The 22,589-nt window shown below is 43.2% G+C and overlaps 2 protein-coding genes across 6 annotated transcripts in view; one reads left to right on the forward strand and one right to left on the reverse strand.

Moving 5' to 3' along the window:
* Positions 1 to 11,941, forward strand: part of KATNAL2 (katanin catalytic subunit A1 like 2) — a 60,725-nt gene extending 48,784 nt beyond the window's left edge. For all 3 annotated transcript variants that reach the window (XM_056543496.1, XM_056543478.1, XM_056543488.1), the window contains exons 11-16: positions 3,100 to 3,218; positions 3,308 to 3,399; positions 5,288 to 5,398; positions 8,852 to 9,014; positions 10,232 to 10,334; positions 11,458 to 11,941. In XM_056543496.1, coding sequence (XP_056399471.1) covers positions 3,100 to 3,218; positions 3,308 to 3,399; positions 5,288 to 5,398; positions 8,852 to 9,014; positions 10,232 to 10,334; positions 11,458 to 11,597 — 728 coding nt within the window. In that variant the 3' untranslated portion in view covers positions 11,598 to 11,941. The remainder of the gene's footprint in view (positions 1 to 3,099; positions 3,219 to 3,307; positions 3,400 to 5,287; positions 5,399 to 8,851; positions 9,015 to 10,231; positions 10,335 to 11,457) is intronic.
* Positions 11,942 to 13,801: 1,860 nt separating this feature from the next.
* The window catches only part of HDHD2 (haloacid dehalogenase like hydrolase domain containing 2), a 39,821-nt gene continuing 31,033 nt past the window's right edge, over positions 13,802 to 22,589 (reverse strand). For 2 of the 3 annotated variants that reach the window (XM_056543640.1, XM_056543633.1), the window contains 3 exons: positions 18,328 to 18,544; positions 16,950 to 17,013; positions 13,802 to 15,779 (listed from right to left, as the gene is read on the reverse strand). In XM_056543640.1, coding sequence (XP_056399615.1) covers positions 15,676 to 15,779; positions 16,950 to 17,013; positions 18,328 to 18,544 — 385 coding nt within the window. In that variant the 3' untranslated portion in view covers positions 13,802 to 15,675. The remainder of the gene's footprint in view (positions 15,780 to 16,949; positions 17,014 to 18,327; positions 18,545 to 22,589) is intronic. The other variant, XM_056543624.1, reaches the window with a different exon arrangement.

The raw sequence follows: 22,589 nt of genomic DNA on the forward strand, positions 1-22,589 counted from the left end.
ATTGGGAACCACTGTATTAGTGGTCTGCAAACTGTAGTCCTCCAGATGTTGCAAAACTACAACTCCAAGCATGCTGGGAGTTGTAGTTCGGCAACATCTAGCTCTAAAGATGTTGCCGAACTACTACTCCCAGCATGCCTGAGAATGCTGGGAGTTGTGGTTTTGCAACAACAGGAGGCACACTGGTTGGGAAACATTGTCTGTTTCCTAACTCAGTGTTTCCCAACCCGTGTGCCTCCAGCTGTTGCAAAACTATAACTACCAGCATGCACTGATGGACTGTGCATGCTGGGAGTTGTAGTTTTGCAACAGCTGGAGGTCCCCCACCCCCCCCCCCCCCCCACTGTGAATGTACAGGGTACATTCACATGGGCAGGGGGCTTACAGTGAGTATCAGGCTGCAAGTTTGCGATGCAGCAAATTTTGCGCGGCAGCTCAAACTCGCTGTAATCCCCCGCCCATGTGACTGTACCCTAAAAACACTACACTACCACAAAATAAAATAAAAAGTAAAAAACACTACATATACACATTCCCCTACACAGCCCCCCTCCCCTCCCCAATAAAAATGAAAAACGTCTGGTACGCCACTGTTTCCAAAATGGAGCCTCCAGCTGTTGCAAAACAACAACTCCCAGTATTGCCGGACAGCCGTTGACTGTCCAGGCATGCTGGGAGTTTTGCAACAGCTGGAGGCACCCTGTTTGGGAATCACTGGCGTAGAATACCCCAATGTCCACCCCTATGCAAGTCCCTAATTTAGGCCTCAAATGCGCATGGCGCTCTCACTTTGGAGCCCTGTCGTATTTCAAGGCAACAGTTTAGGGTCACATATGGGGTATCGCCGTACTCGGGAGAAATTTCTTAACAAATTTTGGGGGGCTTTTTCTCCTTTCACCCCTCATGAAAAGGTGAAGTTGGGGTCTACACCAGCATGTTAGTGTAAAAAAAAAAATGTTTTACACCAACATGCTGGTGTTGCCCCATACTTTTCATTTTGACAAGAGGTAAAAGGGAAAAACACCCCCCAAAATTTGTAATGCAATTTCTCCCGACTACGGAGATACCCCATATGTGGGCGCAAAGTGCTCTTGGGGCGCACAACAAGGCCCAGAAGGGAGAGTGCACCATGTACATTTGAGGCGATTTGCACAGGGCTGGCTGATTGTTACAGCGGTTTTGACAAACGCAAAAAAAAAAAACCTCACATGTGACCCCATTTCGGAAACTACACCCCTCACGGAATGTAATGAGGGGTGTAGTGAGAATTTACACCCCACTGGTGTCTGACAGATCTTTGGAACAGTGGGCTGCGCAAATTAAAAATTTTGTACAGCCCACTGTTCCAAAGATCTGACAGACACCAGTGGGGGGTAAATGCTCACTGTACCCCTTGTTACGTTCCTCAAGGGGTTTAGTTTCCAAAATGGTATGCCATGTGGGGGTTATTTTGCTGTCCTGGCACCATAGGGGCTTCCTAAATGCGACATGCCCCCCGAGCAAAATTTGCTCTCAAAAAGCCAAATATGACTCCCTCTCTTATGAGCATTGTAGTTCGCCCGTAGTGCACTTCAGGTCAATTTATGGGGTACCTTCATACTCAGAAGAGATGGGGTTACAAATTTTGCGGGGTATTTTCTGCTATTAACCCTTGCAAAAATGTGAAATTTGGGGGGGAAACACACATTTTAGTGAAATTTTTTTTTTTTTTTTTTTACGTATGCAAAAGGCGTGAAACCCCTGTGGGGTATTAAGGCTCACTTTATTTCTTGTTACGTTCCTCAAGGGGTCTAGTTTCCAAAATGGTATGCCATGTGGGTATTTTTTGCTGTCCTGGCACCATAGGGGCTTCCTAAATGCGACATGCCCCCGAGCAAAATTTGCTCTCAAAAAGCCAAATATGACTCCTCTTCTGAGCATTGTAGTTCGTCCGTAGTACACTTCAGGTCAACTTATGGGGTACCCCCATACTCAGAAGAGATGGGGTTACAAATTTTGGGGGGTATTTTCTGCTATTAACCCTTGCATACATGTGAAATTTGGGTGGAAACACACATTTTAGTGACATTTTTAAAACATTTTTTTACATATGCAAAAGTCGTGAAACACCTGTGGGGTATTAAGGCTCACTTTATTCCTTGTTACGTTCCTCAAGGGGTCTAGTTTCCAAAATGGTATGCCATGTGGGTATTTGTTCCTGTTCTGGCACCATAGGGGCTTCCTAAATGCAACATGCCCCCCAAAAACCATTTCAGAAAAACGTACTCTCCAAAATCCCCTCGTCGCTCCTTCGCTTCTGAGCCCTCTACTGTGCCCGCCGAACACTTTACATAGACATATGAGGTATGTGCTTACTCGAGAGAAATTGGGCTACAAATATAAGTATACATTTTCTCCTTTTACCCCTTGTAAAAATTCAAAAATTGGGTCTACAAGAACATGCAAGTGTAAAAAATGAAGATTGTGAATTTTCTCCTTCACTTTGCTGCTATTCCTGTGAAACACCTAAAGGGTTAAAACGCTGACTGAATGTCATTTTGAATACTTTGGGGGGTGCAGTTTTTATAATTGGGTCATTTATGGGGTATTTCTAATATGAAGACCCTTCAAATCCACTTCAAACCTGAACTGGTCCCTGAAAAATTGTGATTTTGGAAATTTTGTGAAAAATTGGAAAATTGCTGCTGAACTTTGAAGCCCTCTGGTGTCTTCCAAAAGTAAAAAATCGTAAATTTTATGATGCAAACATAAAGTGGACATATTGTATATGTGAATAAAAAAAATAATTATTTGGAATATCCATTTTCCTTACAAGCAGAGAGCTTCAAAGTTAGAAAAATGCAAAATTTTCAATTTTTTCATCAAATTTTGGAATTTTTCACTAAGAAACGATGCAAGTATCGACAAAATTTTACCAATAACATAAAGTAGAATATGTCACGAAAAAACAATCTTGGAATCAGAATGATAGGTAAAAGCGTCTTAGAGTTATTAATGCTTAAAGTGACAGTGGTCAGATGTTCAAAAAACGCTCTGGTCCTAAGGTGTAAAATGGCCTGGTCCTTAAGGGGTTAAATATTATATAATATTGTGTTTTAGGCACCGGAAAGACCTTGCTAGCCAAAGCTGTGGCCACTGAATGTAATACGACCTTTTTTAACATTTCCGCCTCTACAATCGTCAGCAAGTGGAGAGGAGATTCTGAAAAACTTGTGCGGGTAGGAACGTCAATAACCCTGGAGTACATGTTTCGTCTAATATTTGCTGATACTGTACATACTTAATGACATTTTTATTTTGTGTCCAGGTTTTGTTTGAACTCGCCCGATATCACGCCCCGTCCACCATTTTTCTTGATGAACTTGAATCTGTAATGAGTCAGAGAGGAGCAGGACCAGGGTAGGGAGACGCTTCATATGTTAACGTCAACTCTATTGACACTTTTTAATATGTATTTCTTTTTGCTTCAATTTCTCGCTATTTTTTAAAGATATTTGTTTACTGTCAGGGCATAAGAACAGTGTTGATTGTAGCTAGTACTGATCTCTACTGAGACGTGGATCTCTCTGCCTATTTGCTACAATGGTCCTGATTTACTAAGAGTGGAATGTAGGTTTTGTTGTTTTTTTTTTTTTTGCTGTTCTGACCTTTTTTTTTTCCCATGGTATTTACTAATTTACTCCGCTTTCGGAAACTTTATACATGCTTTAAAGTGTAAGGTTTTCTTCCCAGAAAATTCACATGATTTTCTGAGTGGTTTTCACAAAAGATGAGTGATTTTGGATGGAAAAAAAAACTACAAAATGGCCGTGGTTTTCGAGAAAGAGGCGTGGAACACGCCTCTTTCCTGAAAACCACGCCCATTTATTTATTTTTTTCTTTCACTCTGAGTGTTTCTGATTCTGTCGTTTTTTTTTCTGTCGCACATTCAGAATTTACACAGAATTTAGGCACACAATAGACAAAAAAGAGTCAGAATGCTGTTACTAAATGAGGGCCATTGTGTCAATCTGGAGTCCAGGCTGTTTAGCTCACAGAGCATTGTCTAGACTGAATACTATTGTGTCCCATTCTCAACTGAGAGCAGGACTAGCTATGTACAATGTATCAGTCTGGAGTCCAGGAGGTTTAGCTCACAGAGCATTGTCTAGACTGAATACTATTGTGTCCCATTCTCAACTGAGAGCAGGACTAGCTATGTACAATGTATCAGTCTGGAGTCCAGGAGGTTTAGCTCACAGAGCATTGTCTAGACTGGATACTATTGTATCCGCGTCTTAGCAGGACTAGCTATGGAAAGGGTTTGCAGCCTCAGGATTTAACAAAGTGTTTTCACTTACTGACAGCAAACTAATATATTTAAAAATGGGGAGGAAATAAAACAAATGCATTTGAAATGTTTTCAGACCTTTTTTTATTTTTTTCACCTTTTATGTTGTGGCCTTTTGTACTCAATTCCCCCATAATGTAAATGTAAAAATTTGAATTTTTAAATTTATTTTTAGGATTTAAGAAAAAAATAATAATAATTTCCCATGGACATAAGTATTCAGACCCTTTACCATGACACTTGATATTTAGCTTTGGCTCCTCCCATTTCTTTTGATCATCTCTGAGATGTTTATACACCTTGGTTGCCGTCACCGCTGGTAAATTCAGATGATTGGACAGGATTTGGGAAGACACAGGTCTGTCTATATAAGGTCTCACAGATAGCAAGGCATATCAGAGCAAAAACCAAGACATGAGAAGGAAAAGACTGCCTGTAGAGCTCAGAGATAGGATTGTGTGGAGGCACAGAGATGGAGAAGAGGACAAAAACATTTCTGCTGCACAGAAAGTCCCCAAGAACACAGTTTGGGTGAATAGTCCTGGTTGTTTTAACCAAGTAATCGGAGGAGAAGGGCCTTGGTAAGAGATGGCCAAGAACCCAATGGTCACTCTGGCTGACCTCCAGAAATCCTGTGTGCAGAAGGGAGAAACTTCCAGAATGTCCAGAACCATCATTGCAGCCTTCACCAATCTGGGCTCTGCATGGGCAAATGATCGGCTTGTGTCAGTAGAGCAGGCAGAGATGAGCAGCTAACACACATATCAGGTGCCACTTATCTCTGAGGTATACAGTAGGACTATGGAAAGCCTATATGGAAGCTGCTAGCTTTTGATTCTTGAAGGACCCCCAATAAATCTGCAGTTTTAGCCAGTACATTACTATTTAACCCACTAGACCCATTTGTGCATTAATAAAACATTTTACACCTTCCATTTCCCGTTTTATTTCCGCCAGGGGCGAGCACGAAGGAAGTCGCAGGATGAAAACAGAACTGCTGGTTCAGATGGACGGCTTGTCCCGATCGGACGACCTGGTATTTGTTCTGGCAGCTTCCAATCTCCCTTGGTAAGAGATCAGGACAGAGCCGTGTGACCGCAGATTCTCTGATCTGGAGGAAAAAGGGCCTTAGTTTTGCTTAAAACATTTAAAGATTAATTGTGATCTCTTCCCTCTAATGTTTATTCCTCAGAATAGAATATAATCTTTAATAAACTGCCGGCGGCCATATGCCAGTATTTACCGAGCCTCCTCTGACTTTACAGCCAAGTTATTTACTATGGTTTAGCCCAGAAGGGTTTTACCATCTAAGTGTAAAGTACTTAAAGCTGCAGAAGTACAGGCTAAATGTGTCCGGGGGCGGGGGGCGCTGTAATCTGATTTATAGCTATGTACATATGTGAGATCTGATCTTCTGCTGTCAGCACAGGAGGGAAATCAGCTGCACTACAACCCCCATCATCTCTCTGTAATCTTATGGGACAAATACACTTCCTATAAGCAGCGAGGTCATCATAGGGGCTTATATGATATCTCCTAAATCTAAAGGTTATGAGCATTGTGAGATTGCAGGGATTAAAAATAAAACTTATTTCACTGATACATCTAGGCTGGGAGAAGGTTGTAATTTGTGTTAGCCATGGTTCTATGAGAAGTCGTTTTCTATTTAACGAAAATATACATAAAAAAATACATAGAATGGAAAACTGCATATATAGGAGTCAGCCTTCCATAAAAAATTAGAGAAAATCCCTAAAAAGGCATAGTACTTATCACCATAATATACAACATTGCACATAGAAATATATTCATAGCCTGGTAAAATAAGTCTTTATAGCAGCCCCTATTGCATACACCTCAGACTCTCTACCATCGTTCCCATGTTCTATTGCCCAGAACGATTTTACCTTTTAGTAATAGTTTGTAACATTTCATCATTTCATTTTAGGGCCCATACACACTATGGATTTTCCGAGCGAAATTCTGCTTAAAAAATACGGTGCAGCAGACTCCCATTGTTCTCCTGCGGAAATTCCTGACCCCAGACCTGTTTTCTCTTTTCAGTGGATTCAGCTGTGAAATACATTACCATCTATCGAGACAGCACATTTTTAAACTTACACCAAACCTTTTAAACATTTCTTGTAAGAAAATACCTATTTCTAATATTTCCTAAATATTGTGTGATCCTAATCCTGCGTTTTCCAAACATTGTGCCTCCCGCTGTAGCAAAACTACAACTCCCAACTGTCCGGGCATGCTGAGAGTTGTAGTTTTGCAACAGCTGGAGGCAGACTGTTTGGAAACACACTGGATCTGGGTGGATATTCTGCCATGTGCCCTAACTCTTGGGCTGCAGAGATTACCCGGGACATTTAAACATCCTATCGAGGCAGCAGGCAGGGGCAAAGAATAGTTAATGCGGGGAATGGGATATGAGGTCAGGATATGAGCATCAATGTTGTTTTTCCTCTCCCACAAGGTTTAACCCCTTAAGGACATGCGCCACAAATGTATGGTGCTGCATAGCACCTCTTAGCGCACAGCGCTGTAGATTTACGGCGCGGCTGTGATGAGCGCAGGAGCTGCGCTCGCTTTATTCCCGGCGGCAGTCAGTAGCTGCGGATCCGCCGGTAATGGCGGCCATCAGCGATCGCGCTGATGTCTGCCATTAACCCTCAGGTGCCGTGATCAATACAGATCACGGCATCTGCGGCAGTACGGCACTTATAATGGCTGATTTGATCGCCCGCGATCAAAAAGTCACATATATGCAAGTCTGGTACCAAAACAAACTGCAGATCATGGTGCAGAAAATGTGCCCTAACACATCACTGAATTTGGAAAAATAAGAAAAATAGAGGTTGTCAAAATAGAGCAATTTTAAACATACTTATTTTCTAAAAAAAAAAAAAAAAAAGTTTGCGTTTTTTTAAAAGCAGTACAATAATAGAAATGTATGTAACCATGGGAATCATTTTAATCTTATTGACCTAGAGAATAAAGAAAACATGTAATTTTTGCCGTAAAGTGTACAGCGTGAAAACGAAACCCCCCCAAATTTGCTAAATTATGATTTTCGTTTTAAATTTCCTTACACAAAAAATAATTTTTTGGGGTTTACCATACATTTTGGGGTAAAATGAGTGATGTCATTACAAAGTACAACTGGTCACGCAAAAAATCAATCCCTTATATGGGTCTGGGAATTTAGAGATGAGCGAACTTACAGTAAATTTGATTCGTCACGAACTTCTCGGCTCGGCGGTTGATTACTTTTCCTGCATAAATTAGTTCAGCTTTCCAGTGCTCCGGTGGGCTGGAAAAGGTGGATACAGTCCTAGGAAAGAGTCTCCTAGGACTGTATCCACCTTTTCCAGCCCACGGGAGCACCGGAAAGCTGAACTAATTTATGCAGGAAAAGTCATCAACTGCCGAGCCGAGAAGTTCGTGACGAATCGAATTTACTGTAAGTTCGCTCATCTCTACTGGGAATGGAAATAAAAGTTATGAATTTTAGAAGGCAAGGAGGAAAAAACAAATGCAAAAATAAAATTTGCTGCGTCCTTAAGGATAGGGTTAAAGTAGCTGATTAGTGGGGTATGGGGGGGGTCCGAAAGCTGGGGTCCCCTGCGATCTCGAGGACGGACCCCGGGGCTCATAGTGAGGAGCGCGTGTTGTCTACCGGTAGATGCCACGCACACCATTCATTTCTATGGGAGCGCCGATGATGCCCGAGAGCTGTACTCGGGTCTTTTCGGTGCTCCCATAGAAATGAATGGAGTGTGTGCCGGCTGCAGCACTTGGTCCTCACTGATCGCTGGGTCCCGTCCTGGTGATCGCGGGGGGCCCCAGAGGTCGGACCCCCCATGATTAGCTACTTATCCCCTATCCTGTGAATAGCGTATAAGTACATTTTCACTGGAGATCTCCTTTAAGTAGGAAAACCAGGCAACGCAGAGTTCTCAGCTAGTGATACCTGTACAGCTCACATTTTACTGCCATATGGATCAAAGAAGTGCAAGCGACAGAGCAATGTTGGGCACACAGCGTATATGAGCGTTCAGCAGACTACTGGAAATGACTAGGGCGGTTCATATTCCTCATGATAAAATATGTAACAATAGTGACCGAACATGAAAGCAATCCTCACCGGCAGCAAATCCGGTCATCCGGCTCCTTCTCAGGACCTCCAACAAACGGGCAGACAAGACTAATGTGGGGTGCTCAGAGGCGACTGCCGGCGAATTCGCGCAGCCTGGTGCGCTTTTTCCGGCCTACGAGGAGCTGGATGACCTAATTTGCTGCGTTGAGTGCAGGATTGCTTTCATGTTCGGTTACTATTGTTACTTACGGATGCTGTTTACCACTATTCCGCTCACCACTGCTGGTCGTTTACCCCGAGTACCCGCAGTGCCGATCCAGGGTTTATAGACAGGTGCTGCTATTACATACAGGGTGCGGTGCCGCTCTATTATCTATTGTGTGATCTATAAAAATAAAGCAACATCTTTATCTCAGGGAATTGGATTGTGCCATGTTAAGGCGGCTGGAGAAGAGGATTTTGGTGGATTTACCCAGTAAAGAAGCACGAGAGTCCATGATCCAGCACTGGCTGCCACCAGTGAGCAATAGCGGAGGAGTAGAACTGAGAACTGAGCTGGAATACAGCGTGCTGGGAGAGGTAAATACAAAACATTATTTTCTTCTGTACATTGTTAGAACTCCAGGGACTGTAGCCAAAAAGCTGAATTTCACCCCCCAAAAACATGAAATTTTTTAGTAAATACTTTTTTAAAATTCTTTTATCTTGTATTTTATTTGAGCTTTAAAAGGGTATTCCGTTCCTAGACATCTTATCCCCTATCCAAAGGATAGGTAATAAGATGCCTAGCAATAGAGTACCCCTTTAAGTCATATATTTCTCCATTCACACATGACTTACAATATGTTGCTGAGTTTCACACTGTGAACTTAGCCTTTTACTGGCTTAATGATGCCCTTTATGTAAGTTATAAATGTTTTATATTATTATAACAGTAAGTACCAGTGTTATGTTAAGTAAAAAAAAAAAAATTAATCGTGAAAGTTCCTGTAGCATAGTATATTTTCAAGGTCTCTGCTTGCTGTCAGTGAATCGAAATCAGTCAAATTTGGACCCAAAGACTGAAAGAGTACGTTCACGCGTAACTTATTTTGCTGCTGGCAGCCGAAATTCTGCTAGAAAATCTGCTAGTAGATTGGTTTGGGTACGTTCACACCTAACTAATCCGCTGCGGGTTACCCGCAGCGGATTAGTTAGGTGTGAACGCACCCAAACTCTATCCTGATTATATCCAAGTGTCATAGGTGCAGGACTTGCTACAAATTTTTGCTCGTTTAGCCGTGTCTGGTCGATGTGATGGGTTTTTAGCTCCTGTATAGTAACATTCACTGACATCAATCTCAAAGTTGGAATAATGGATAGACAGTGTATGTTAAAGGGGGTTATCCAGGAATAGAAAAAAAAAAGCTAATTTCTTTCAAAAACCACTACCCGTCTGTCTTCAGGTTGAGTGTGATTCTGCAACTTAATTCCATTGAAATGAATGGATCCAAGTTGTAATACCACACCCAACCTGGGGACAGATGTGGTGCTGTTTTTGAAAGAAATTAGCTCTGTTTTTTCTATTCCTGGAAAATCCCTTTTAAAAAGATGCACAACAGACTGGCTGAGACCCTTTGAATATTTGAAAAGCAAACCTTACAATTGCCAATCTGTCTTGGTGTACTTATTTATTTAGTACTTATATGTGCTTGTTAAATCATAACAATGCGGCATGATACGAAGCGGCCATTGCTGCAGTAATACGTACGGTTTAGCGCAGGACGTTTATCACTTAGTTCCTCTGTCCTGTGTAGGAGACTGAAGGTTATTCAGGATCAGATATTAAGCTCGTGTGTAAAGAAGCCGCCATGAGACCGGTGAGGAAAGTTTTTCATGCACTAGAAAATCACCAACAAGGTAAGCAGGTCAATGGCACAAATACTTAATGTGTTTGATATATCTATATATAGATAGAGAGATTATATATTTTATATACTGCGACTTTTGTAATCACTGCAAAATCATACTAAAATGATTGCAAAAATTTCACTAAAAACCACAACATGAATTCAGCCAAAAAACACAAATACACCCATACACTGCTGTATATAAGAAAAAATAATTCCTTTTCCTATACTCGCAGCCTACCAAAATGTTCTTGCCATAAACCAAAGATTCATCCACTCACAGTCCTCTGGGTAGTGATGTCTGTCCACTGAGATCTATGACTGTGGCAGGTTCAGGGGTTATCCAGAAATATAAAAACAGAGCTAATTTCTTTTTTTTTTTTTTTTTTAAACAGCTCCACATCTGTCCCCAGGTTGTGTGTAGAATAACAACTTGGCTCCATTCATTTCAATGGAACTGAGCTGAAGAACCAAACCCAACCTGGAGACAGACAGACAGATGGAGTGGTTTTTGAAAGAAATTAGCTCTGGTTTTCTATTCCTGGATAACTCCTTTTTAAGGCTTTGGTTTTTTTCTGGCGTTTTTTTTTTGTGGAGTTTCCTTACACCAAAAAATGCCAACATTTTATCCAGTGGCAATTTTTAGCTTCTTTAGGTTACCACTTTGTGCGTTGGGGCAGAGCGCCCGGCCCATGGAGTGTAAGGAATTAAGTAGTGATGCATAGCATTACTACTTATCTCCGCCAGCCATACGGTATACAGTAACGCATAGCGCGCCACTGTATATTATAAAGGAACCTGGACTCTTATCACTATACTGATGGGAGTCCCTGCTCCTAGAGGGGCTGAGCGGTGGCTATACACAGGATGTATTCACTGTATACCTCCTGCCCAGCAAGAACATACAGTACAAAATTCACACAATGTGGCCAGACACTACATTAGACATTTGTAACTAGCAGCTCCTGGACCCCAAAGCCCTCGTATCATTTAAAGTACTGCTTACCTGTCACATGGTAGAGACCAAGGGTGACTGCAACCTGTGCACCTCCACCCCCCCCCCCCTTCTTTCCTATATATCTACAAATTTTCTGCTCAGCGGGTCTACCAACCTATGTCTGTCTTCATTCCAGGGAGCCAGAACCTGCCCATCATTCGTCTGGACACAGTGACCACCTCCGATTTTCAGGACGTTTTAGCGCACACAAAGCCTTCAGCCAAAAGCATGGCTGAAAAATACAGCGCATGGCAGAAAGAGTTTGAGTCGGTGTGAGAGAAAGAGGAAGCAACAGCGGTGGGCACCACACAGCACGAGGAACAAACTGCCCTCAGTGGCGGGCACGCTCTGAGACATGGACGCCAGGTTTCTTATCCTGTTTATTATGGCACACTTTGCACAATAGGAACTATTTAAATAATAAAAATACCTAAAATATTGTTTTCCTGATGCATCTGTGAACAAGATCTACAGCGGATATGAAAAGTCTACACACTCCTGATAAAATGGCAGGTTCTTATGTTAAAGAATGAGAGAAAGATAAATCAGGTCAGGACCTTAGGGGGTACTCCGGTGGAAATCTTTTTTTTTTTTTTTCTTTTTTTAAATCAACTGGTGCCAGAAAGTTAAACAGATTTGTAAATGACTTCTTTAAAAAAATCTTAATCCTTTTAGTACTTATTAGCTGCTGAATACTACAGAGGAAATTCTTTACTTTTTGGAACACAGAGCTGTCTGCTGACATCATGACCACAGTGCTCTCTGCTGACATCTCTGTCCATTTTAGGAACTGTCCAGAGCAACATATGTTTTCTGTGGGGATTTTCTCCTACTCTGGACAGTTCTTAAAATGGACAGAGATGTCAGCAGAGAGCACTGTGGTCATGATGTCAGCAGAGAGCTCTGTGTTCCAAAAAGTAAAGAATTTCCTCTGTAGTATTCAGCACTCAGCAGCTAATAAGTACTGGAAGGATTAAGATTTTTTAATAGAAGCAACTTACAAATCTGTTTAACTTTCTGGCACCAGTTGATTAAAAAAAAAAAAAAATTCCACTGGAGTACCCCTTTAATGCAGTGTTCTCAAACTGTGGCCCTCCAGATGTTGCAAAACTTCAACTCCCAGCATGCCCGGACAGCCAACGGCTGTCCGGGCATGCTGGGAGTCTAGGTTTTGCAACATCTGGAGGGCCACAGTTTAAGACCAATGCTTTAATGTGACCTAGAAGGTGAACAATTCAATTGTAAAACAAACTGAAATCTTTTAGATGGGAAAAAAATAATAAAAATAACAACACCACACTTTACCCTGTTCGCATAAGTCTGCACACCCTTACACTAATACTTTGTTAAAGCACCCTTTGGTTTTATTACAGTGATCAGTCTTTTCGGGTAGGAGTCTATTAGTATGGCACATCTTGACGTGACAATGGTTGCCCACTCTTCCTTGCAAAAGCTCCAAATCTGTCAGATTGTGAGAACATCTCCTGTGCGCAGACCTCTTCAGATCACCCCACAGATGTTCTATTGGGTTAAAGGGGTAGTCCGGGGCAACTGAACGTATCAGACATTTATCCCCTGTCCTATAGATAAGTGTATGATCGCTGGGGGTCTGACTGCTGGGGCCCCACAGGATCTGCTACTTGCTCATCCTCCGCGCTCCGCCCCCCACCTTCCTGGGTGTGGGCAAGTGACAGCACATTCAGCCAATCGCCAGCCACAATGATGTCTCTTCTCAGCCAGTGATTGGCTGATTGAGCCGTCATTTGTCCTCCTTTAGGAAGGTGGGCGGGCCGGAGAGCGAAGTAGGATGGGCCCCAGCAGTTGCACTTCCCTTGCGATCAGACACTTATCCGCTATCCTGTAGATAGAGGATAAGTTCAGTTCCCCGCAGGTCTGAGGAGTTGGACGAAATTTTGGGTACCTGGAGTCGGCAAACAATGCACCGACTCCTACTAAATTTAGATTGGAATTTTAAAAAAAGCAAGTCAAAATGTCTCAATTCACAAAAAGTTATAATTAATGACTTCTCTACTGTAAGAATAAAGACCAATGCATGCAGTGCCTCACGTAACCGCAAAACGAACACGTTAAGTGACAGTGAAGAAGCTTTTCATGTGCTTCACTATATGGCACACAACGCACAATTAGGAGCGGCAATACTTATACTTTCCATAGTGTTGTATTCTGCTGTTACAGGGAACCCATGGGTAACCTAGCCTCTCACTGATAAGGGGTTAAGTAAATATGGATTTTGCAGGACAAGAGACACTTGTATAAGTGAAGGGAATGGAGGGTCAATAGTTCAAGACTGAAGCTGTAAACCTTTGGAAAAACGTAATTAAATTAATAAAACTTTGTTTTCATTGTGTTTGTCTTTTGCTTAAAGGGGTACTCTGTTACCTTGCTATCGGTGCTCCGCTTTCCAGCCTCCGGAAGTTATTGTTCCAAACTATGTGCGGGCTTCGAGATTCAGGGCCGCCCCTGGTGATGTCACGCCCGCCCCCTAGTGACGTCATTCCCGCCCCCTCAACAAAAGTCTATAGGAAGGGGGCGGGACGGCCGTCGCGCCTCCTTCCCATAGGCTTTCGTTGAGGGGGCGGGGTGTGATGTCACGAGGGGCAGCCCTGAACACGGAAGCCCGCACACACATCGTTCAGAACAATAACTTCCGGACGCTGGAAAGCGGAGCACCGATAGCAAGGTAACGGAGTACCCCTTTAAAATGTCCAATACAGTAGACTGTTGGCTTCCCAGCCAGTAGTCCTGTGGTAATGACAGGTATGTTACCTTTCTTTCCTTCAAGGAATATATAAAATACATTCACATATTAATACAGAGGAGTTGGAAGTACAAAAAACTGCGGAGTCGGAGTCTGAACATTTATCTACCGACTCCACAGGAAGGACCCTTTTAAAGGTCTAGGCTCCAGCTGGACCATTCAAAAATGTTTAATTTTCTTCTGGAGAATCCAAGTTTTTGTGGATTTAGATGCGTGCTTTGGGTCGTTGTAGTGCTGAAAGGTGAACTTCATCTTTTAATGGACACCTGAAGGTTTTTGGCCAGGATTGCCTGATATTTGGAACTGTTCATAATTCCCTCCACCCCGACATAGGTCCTGGTTCCAGCTGAAGAAAAACTGTGGGGGGAGATTTATCAAAGCCTGTCTGTCTAGTGTGGTGCAGTTGCCCATAGCAACCAGGAGCACTAGAGTGCTTCTCTTCCCATATACAGAAGGAGACTGACTCTATAGAAGTCTATGGAGCCTGACTGAGTCAGGAAGAGAAATTCTTAGCTGTGTGCTTCTTTCGGCTCATTCCACTGATTAAAACTTTTGCCTTGTCTCTATCACATGGCAAAAGTTTATTTATTTATTTATTTAATGATAGTGACATTTTGAAGGGATCGAACAAACTTGTTAGTAAATGAAGTCATGTGATTACAGCAGCATCAGCACTGAATCATGCAGACAGTCTCTGTCAGGGACCAAGCACCAGCTCCAGAGTATTTGTAAGGCTAAGTTCACACTGCCATTGCGCTCCAACCCGTTTAGGGTCCGTACGGCTTTGTTTTGTTGTGCCGAATAGACCCAGAATGGGTCACAGCACAACTGACACCGCCAGGTCTGACGGGTCCTATTGACTTAAATGGGGTCCAGTATTTTACTGGAGTTGAGTGGAGAAAGAAATAGGACATGCAGTGTTTATTTATTTTTTTTTTTTTCTTTGCTTAACTCCCTTTAGTGGAGCACACTGGCAATGTGAACGAGCACCAACATGGCAGACCATGACAACACCCTGTAAGGGTATGTTCACATGGCAGAAAGCCTGCGCATTATTCCACAGCAGCAGAGTCCCATTGATTTCAATGGGATTCTGCTGCACCTTGCACACGGCAGAAACCCTAATTCCGGCATCCACATACAGAATAGACTTGTTTCTGCTGATTCCACTCAGAAATGCATTGCAGTCTAAGAAACGGAGTGGTCCTAGCACCAGATTATTAAAAGGTACAGAATATCCACTAGCTTTTTCCGGCTGTGTGAACCCGGCCTTAGTAAGTAATAGGGGAAGGAGGAGAGGTCCACCTCACAAATGGCAGAACTATGAAGGTAAAGACTTCACAAAGGTTCTTCTCTAAATTATGTCTTAAAATGAATAATAGAGACTTCCTGATGCTTTAAGTACACTTTAGGGCCATGCAGGCTTTACCCACCTCCAAATCACTATTCGGCATGCTGTATAGGGTGTATTTGTCTGCCTCCTGCAGTTTACAGGAAATTATTGTGAATCTTTTTTATTTCACAGGGGAGTCCTATTAGTTGTGATGGGAGTCTATTCATTCCATAGTCACGTCTTCACAGCAGATTCTTCAGTATGTGATCCACAGCCTGAGGAAAGTCGTCACAGGTCAGATGAGGCGATGGGTTGATTTTGGCCTCATCGCCTTTCCTGTATTTGCCTGTTTAGGATAGAACATAAACAAGGTACAAATAACATCAAACCCAACCTCCTCCATGGTAGTGCTGGGCGGTATACCGGTATGAACCGGATTCCGTTTTTTTTTTCTCCCACGGTATGGATTTTTGCCTATACCGGTTGGGCCCCTCCCCCACCCTCCCGATGAATTGTAGAGCCCAGCGCGGCTAATCCATTTACTGTGTCCCCGCGAGCACGATCAATCCCCACCACTAGCGGGGTCAAATGTGCCCCCCACGAGCACTACCATCACCGCTAGCGGGGTCCCTGTGCCCACTAGTGGTGTCAAATATGCCCCCCGCGAGCGCTACCATCACCGCTAGCGGGGTCCCTGTGCCCACTAGCAGTGTCACAAGAATTCTGAGCGCAACTCTGTTCCCCGTCCCTGTCAGCTCTTAGGGTACGGAAACAGATTTAAAAGCCTCGCGCGCAGCTAACGTAGTACTGCGCAGTACTACGCAAATAGCGTAGGGCTAACGCTAGGCTCCTAGCGCTCCCTACGTTAGCCCTACGCTATCTGCGTAGTGCTGCACCTGCGCAGTACTGCGTAGTGCTGTGCGCGAGGCTTTTAAATCTGTTCCCGTACCCTAAGAGCTGACAGGGACGGGGAACAGAGCCGCGCTCGAAATTCTTGTGACACCGCTAGTGGGCACAGGGACCCTGCTAGCGGTGATGGTAGCGGGGGGGGGGGGGCACATTTGACACCGCTAGTGGGCACAGGGACCCCGCTAGTGGTGATGGTAGCGCTCGCGGGGGGGGGTTTACAGGCGGTGATACCGTGATAGTAAAAAAAAAAAAAATACTGTGATATTAATTTTAGGCCATATCGCCCAGCACTACTCCATGGGCCAAGTGTATAAACTGTCCTTGATGTATAGGAAATCTGAGCTTGCACACAATCTGCAATGTAAAGCATGGGGGATTGTCTGTACCAGTGTTTCCCAACCAGGGTGCCTCCAGCTGTTTCAAAACTACAACTCCCAGCATGCCCGGACAGCCGAAGGCTGTCCGGGCATGCTGGGAGTTGTAGTTTTGAAACAGCTGGAGGCACCCTGGTTGGGAAACACTGCTCTAGAGGCTCAGACTGAGACCTAGGCAGGACAAAGCTGTATCTTTATAAAGCAGATCTAAAAAGCAGCCTATAGATACATACCAGTTTTTACTAGAATCCCCACCATGCCAGTGTCCTGTGCGCCCCCAATATCATCCCTGCAGTCCTGAAAGTAAAGAAAAAACTGTATATATAAGCATATGTTTTATTGTTATATCTCTGCTTTACTCATCTAGGGTCAAAGTCAGTACAGTAATTTATATAGACCAATGTTCTCAGTCCAGTGTGCCTCCAGCTGTTGCAAAACTACAACTCCCAGCATGCTCAGTCTGCAGGTGACATAATGTGGCTCTAACTCTGTGGAAAAAAAAGGAGCACTCCATACAGGTTTATGGTACACAGATGGCAAATAGGGGAAATACCAGGTAAGACCACAAGAGGGCACTGCTACATTTCAAATCCTCTGAAAATAAGCTCTGTATCGTATACGTTAAATGTAGCAGGGTTAGCTGACCCACAATAATCGTGTTTTCTGGAGGTTTTACATAGGACTGCAGGTCAGTCGACTTCACTTCTTCACCCAATAGGCGATCACAGTGCAGAAAAGAAAGTTTAATGAGAACGCTAGAAATAAGTACATTGGGGGACATGTATCAAAGATTTTACCCGTTTTGTGTGTATGTTTTTGTGCAAAATTTTGCGCAAGCACTTTTTTTGCGCATTTTTTTGCGCACGTTTTGGTAGAGCATGTCCTCCAGATGTGGCTGAATCGTGGTACCTTGGAGTGACCTCTATAGTACACATGGATTTATTAACTGCGTACTTTTCTTTACACCAGAAATTTTGCCGCAAGAGCTGTTTTTTTTGCACAAATATAAGCCATTATGGACTTAACATAGCAAGATGCCCTAAATCATCGATTCTATTTTCCAAATAGTGGATTGAGGAGATTACTATATTTACCCGCAATTTATGAAGCTCATTGCGCTTTATTGATAAATTTTGCGCTTCTGCTCATAATTTTGAATTCGGGAAAAGGGGTAAAATGCTTCTACCATACACAAATAATGATACATGTCCCCCATAGATACGTATGGCAGTGCTACATTTAAAATGCTTTGAAAGTAAAATATGTGATATACACTTACTGGCCACTTTATTAGATACACCAATCCCACAATTAGGTATTAGATACACCAATCCCCCCATTAGGTATTAGGTACACCAACCCCCACCCCCAATTAGGTATTAGATACACCAATCCCACCATTAGGTACACCAATCCCCCCCCCCCCCCCATTAGGTATTAGCTACACCAATCCCCCCCCCCAATTAGGTATTAGATACACCAATTCCCCCCCCCCCATTATTAGGTATTAGATACACCAATTTCCCCCCCCCCCCCCAATTAGGTATTAGATACACCAATCCCCCCCATTATTTATTAGATACACCAAACCCTTTATACTTTGTCACTTACATCCCCTATCATGACAGCTTCCTCCGGGCAGCAGCCTGTGCTCCTCAGGGCTTCAAGGAAGAAAGTCTTCTCTGGTTTCCCCACCACTGTGGCCTTTGTGTCTGTTGCATATTCCAAAGCTGTTACAAATGGACCAGGACCCAGTGCTAGGCCATCTTTCTTTTTGTAATACCTGGCCTTGTGTATGGCTATGATGGGAGCGCCATCCAGCGCCAGTCTGGAAAGAGATAATGGAAAGGGTTAAAGGTCAATACTGACAAAAAAAATGAATAAATAAAAAATGTAATCTTCTAGAATTAAACCATCAGCAGGACTCTTGATATCGGTTTTCATTGACAGCTATGCTGTGTGTTTGGGAAATAGACCGTACATGGTCACTAGTAGACAACAAACTGTCCATTTAAGTGAATAAGCCCACCATGGTAAACACTGGCATACCTATTAGCTGGTATACTGGAAAAGTAGACCCTGAAGGAGGTATGAACTCTGCCTTAGGCAATCCTTAGTTATATATCCTACAGGGCAAATGGGGTTTATGGCTGGCTTCAAATTATGAAAAGGGGTATTCCACTTATGAAAAGGGGTACTCCACTTATGAAAAGGGGTACTCCACTTATGAAAAGGGGTACTCCACTTATGAAAAACTAATGGCCCATCTGTGTCCCTGATCCGGGATACTTCACTTCTCATAAACAAATGAGAGTCAGATCCCACAGGTGTAGTTAAAAAGACTATATTTTATTTAGGATATTTTTATTTTAGACAGCCGCAACATCGACGCATTGACTTAGCCATGACTAAGGGTGCCGGGTGCCAGAAGTGCATCAGTGTTGTGTTTATCTTGCAAAGTCTTTGATGTTTTGACATGATGAATAAAATATGAATTATTTTTAACTGCACCTGCTGGATCTGACTCATTTGGTATATAAGTTTATTTCCTAACTGGAGTACCCATTTAATAGTATGGGACCCTTCATTCAGGACCCTTTAACTAGAGCAGAGAGCAAATACAAAAGAGTGTCTATTGCAGTGGTCCCCAAACTGTGGCCCTCCAGATGTTGCAAAACTACAACTCCCAGCATGCCTGAACAGCCAGCGGCTGTCCAGGCATGCTGGGAATTGTAGTTTTGCAACATCTGGAGGGCCACAGTTTGGGGACCACTGGTCTATTGCCCTGGAGGACCCGGCATGGGTATTCAGTACATGGACTGCACATTCATTTTAAATAGGAACCGTGCAATGCTTCACTCCCCCCTGTGGTGGCGCTGCTGAGAAAATCAAACACTTGCTGCCAATCAGATTACATCTGGTCACCGGTGGTTTTAGCAGGGGACCCTTCTAACAAAAAAAGGTATTTTCCAAACTTGACAATCCCATTGAAGAACATATTGGGAGATTTAACAAAACCTGTGTAGAGGAAGAGTTACTCATAGCAACCCATCAGATTGGCCTTTTTAAAAATGAAAGAAGCAATCTGGTTGCTATGGGCAACTGCACCACTCGTCCTCTACACAGGTTTTGATGAATCCCCCCCCCCCAATAGATGTTCAGGGGTTGGATAGTGTTACACTTCTGCCACACACTGGAGATTACTGGTGTGCACAGTATAGGGTTAACCCCAGGTATAAGCAAAGACCTGATAAGATGGCGGTGCCTGTGATTAGACTGCGTACACACAGATCTTTATGATCAGATCTTGTGATACAACGGTGATAAGAACCATGGGCCGCCCTGCTCACATACGTGCAGCAATTCACATATATCAATAGCTACCAATTCTCTATACACGCACACTGGTAGAGGATGGTAGTGCCAAGTGATGGTCGGTGCACCATACATAGCAAGTGCATAAGGACACAACTCCAGTCGTATAAGAAAATCTTGCCTCTGCTTTCCACAGGGGGAGAAGTAGTTGTTGCCTATGCAAACCAGATTTCACCTATCCTCCGCACCGGTCCTGGTTAGAGATGAGCGAACTTACAGTAAATTTGATTTATCACGAACTTCTCGGCTCGGCAGTTGATGACTTATCCTGCATAAATTAGTTCAGCTTTCCGGTGCTCCGGTGGGCTGGAAAAGGTGGATACAGTCCTAGGAAAGAGTCTCCTAGGACTGTATCCACCTTTTCCAGCCCACCGGAGCACCGGAAAGCTGAACTAATTTATGCAGGAAAAGTCATCAACTGCCGAGCCGAGAAGTTCGTGACGAATCAAATTTACTGTAAGTTCGCTCATCTCTAGTCCTGGTACACCACTATTGTACATAGTCTCTTCCTGGATTCGGTATCTGGGCCATGATGTAGCTTTCTGATGTCTAATACTGTCACATTCCATTCATTTCAATGGGAAAAGCCACCTTTAAGAAGATGTTCAGTGCTAAGCAATTTAATTTATCCCCTAGATAAATGTCTGATCGCTGGGGGTCCGACTGCTGGGACCCCCGCAATCTCCTTTAATGGGGCCCCAACTTGGCCCCAGCCAAACTGCTGTGTGTGACATCTTGCACACAGCAGGTCAGCTGGTACAAGCACTCCCCCTCCATTCATCTATATGGGAGCGTTCCTGTGTCTTAGTCTCTCCCATAGAAATGAATGGAGGGGTTAAATTGTTTAGCACTGGACATCTTCTTTAAGAACTGACATGTCAAATCTTTTGGTGGATTTAAATGTATTTATTTATTTTTAAAAAAATGTAAACGTGGAGCCGCCGACTGTCTATTCCACTGGCGAAGATTCTGGCAAAACTACAGCAGGGATCTTAATATTTGACAAGCAAATAAGGTGAATATTAATATATTGATATCTTCCATCAATCTACCCCATAGTGCAATGATTCCCAACAAGTGTGCCTCCAGCTGTTGCAAAACTACAACTCCCAGCATGCCCGAACCGCCTATGGCGAGACACAGTCCTGTCTGTATAAGGTCTCACAGCTGATACATATCAGAGCAAACACCAAGCCATGAGATGGAAAGAACTGCCTGTGAAGCTCAGGGACAGGATTGTGTGAGGGCACAGAAATGGAGAAGAGTACAAAAATCCTGCTGCACTAAATGTTCCCAAAAGCCGAGTGTCATTAATTATTAAATGGAAGTTAGGAACAACCCAGACTCTTCCCACCAAACTAAATAAGGGAAAAGAACTTTGGTAAGAGAGATGACCAAGAACCCAATGGTCATTCTGGCTGTGCTCCAAAGATCCTGATCCAGAGCGCTCTGGACCTCAGACTGGGCTAAAGTTTCACCTTCCAACAACACAATATGAGGGGGGGGCATATGTTTTACGCAAGATCTGCTTTTTACTTTGCAGTGGTCAGTGATTTACGACGTGTGACTTTTCTAAAAAAAAGTCTCAGATTTATGGCACAGCCTTCAATTACACAAAAAACCTACACCAGAACAGACCTGGCTGCAAAACTGGCTTTCAAAAAGTCGCACAAAAGTCGTGCGGGTGGAAAAAGTCGCAAAGAAAGGGGTCATGCAAAGTGATGTTTCACACCGCTGTACTTGCCACATATTTACCACAGGCCCTGCCCCGTTTAAAATTTGGCACATGTACACTCCAACTACACCATAACCTCTGTATAAAATGAGTACACCTACACTGACATAGATAAAGCTCCCCCCATGATCCTAAGAGCCTAGAATCCAATGAAACCTCTCTAGAGAACTGAAAATGGCTTTCACCGACTTCCTCATCCAACCAGACAGAGCTTGAGTCTGCAGAGAAGAATGGCAGAAAATCCCCAAATCCAGGTGGGGAAACCTTGTGGCCTCATCCCCAAGAAGACTGGAGGCTGTGATCACTGCCAAAAGGGGCTTCACCTAAGTCCTGAGTAAAGGGTATGAATACTTATGTCACTGCAAGATTGAAATTTTCCCTTTTTAATACATCTGCAAAGATTTCTAATAATCTGTTTTCACTTTCTCATTATGGGGTATTGGGTGCAGAAGGATGGACGAAAACTATTTATTTTATATTAGCACAAGGAGCAACATAACAAAATGTGAGAGGGACTAAAACCTTCCATATACATTGTATAATCTCTAAGCTGGAAATATTCACCTTCTGTCCAATAATCTGTTAAATGGGCACTGTCAGATACAAAATCTTTTGATATGTTTTGCAATTGCTTTCATTAGAACATTTTCAGTATTTCATACCAAAAAAGCCAGTCAAACAACTGCCCCCCCTGCCTGCTTGGACACATACTAGTCCTGCTGTGTCCATACACCATCACCTATGTCATGGACACACTTCCTTG

Source organism: Hyla sarda, chromosome 1 (assembly GCF_029499605.1).
Source record: "Hyla sarda isolate aHylSar1 chromosome 1, aHylSar1.hap1, whole genome shotgun sequence".
NCBI lineage: Eukaryota > Metazoa > Chordata > Amphibia > Anura > Hylidae > Hyla > Hyla sarda.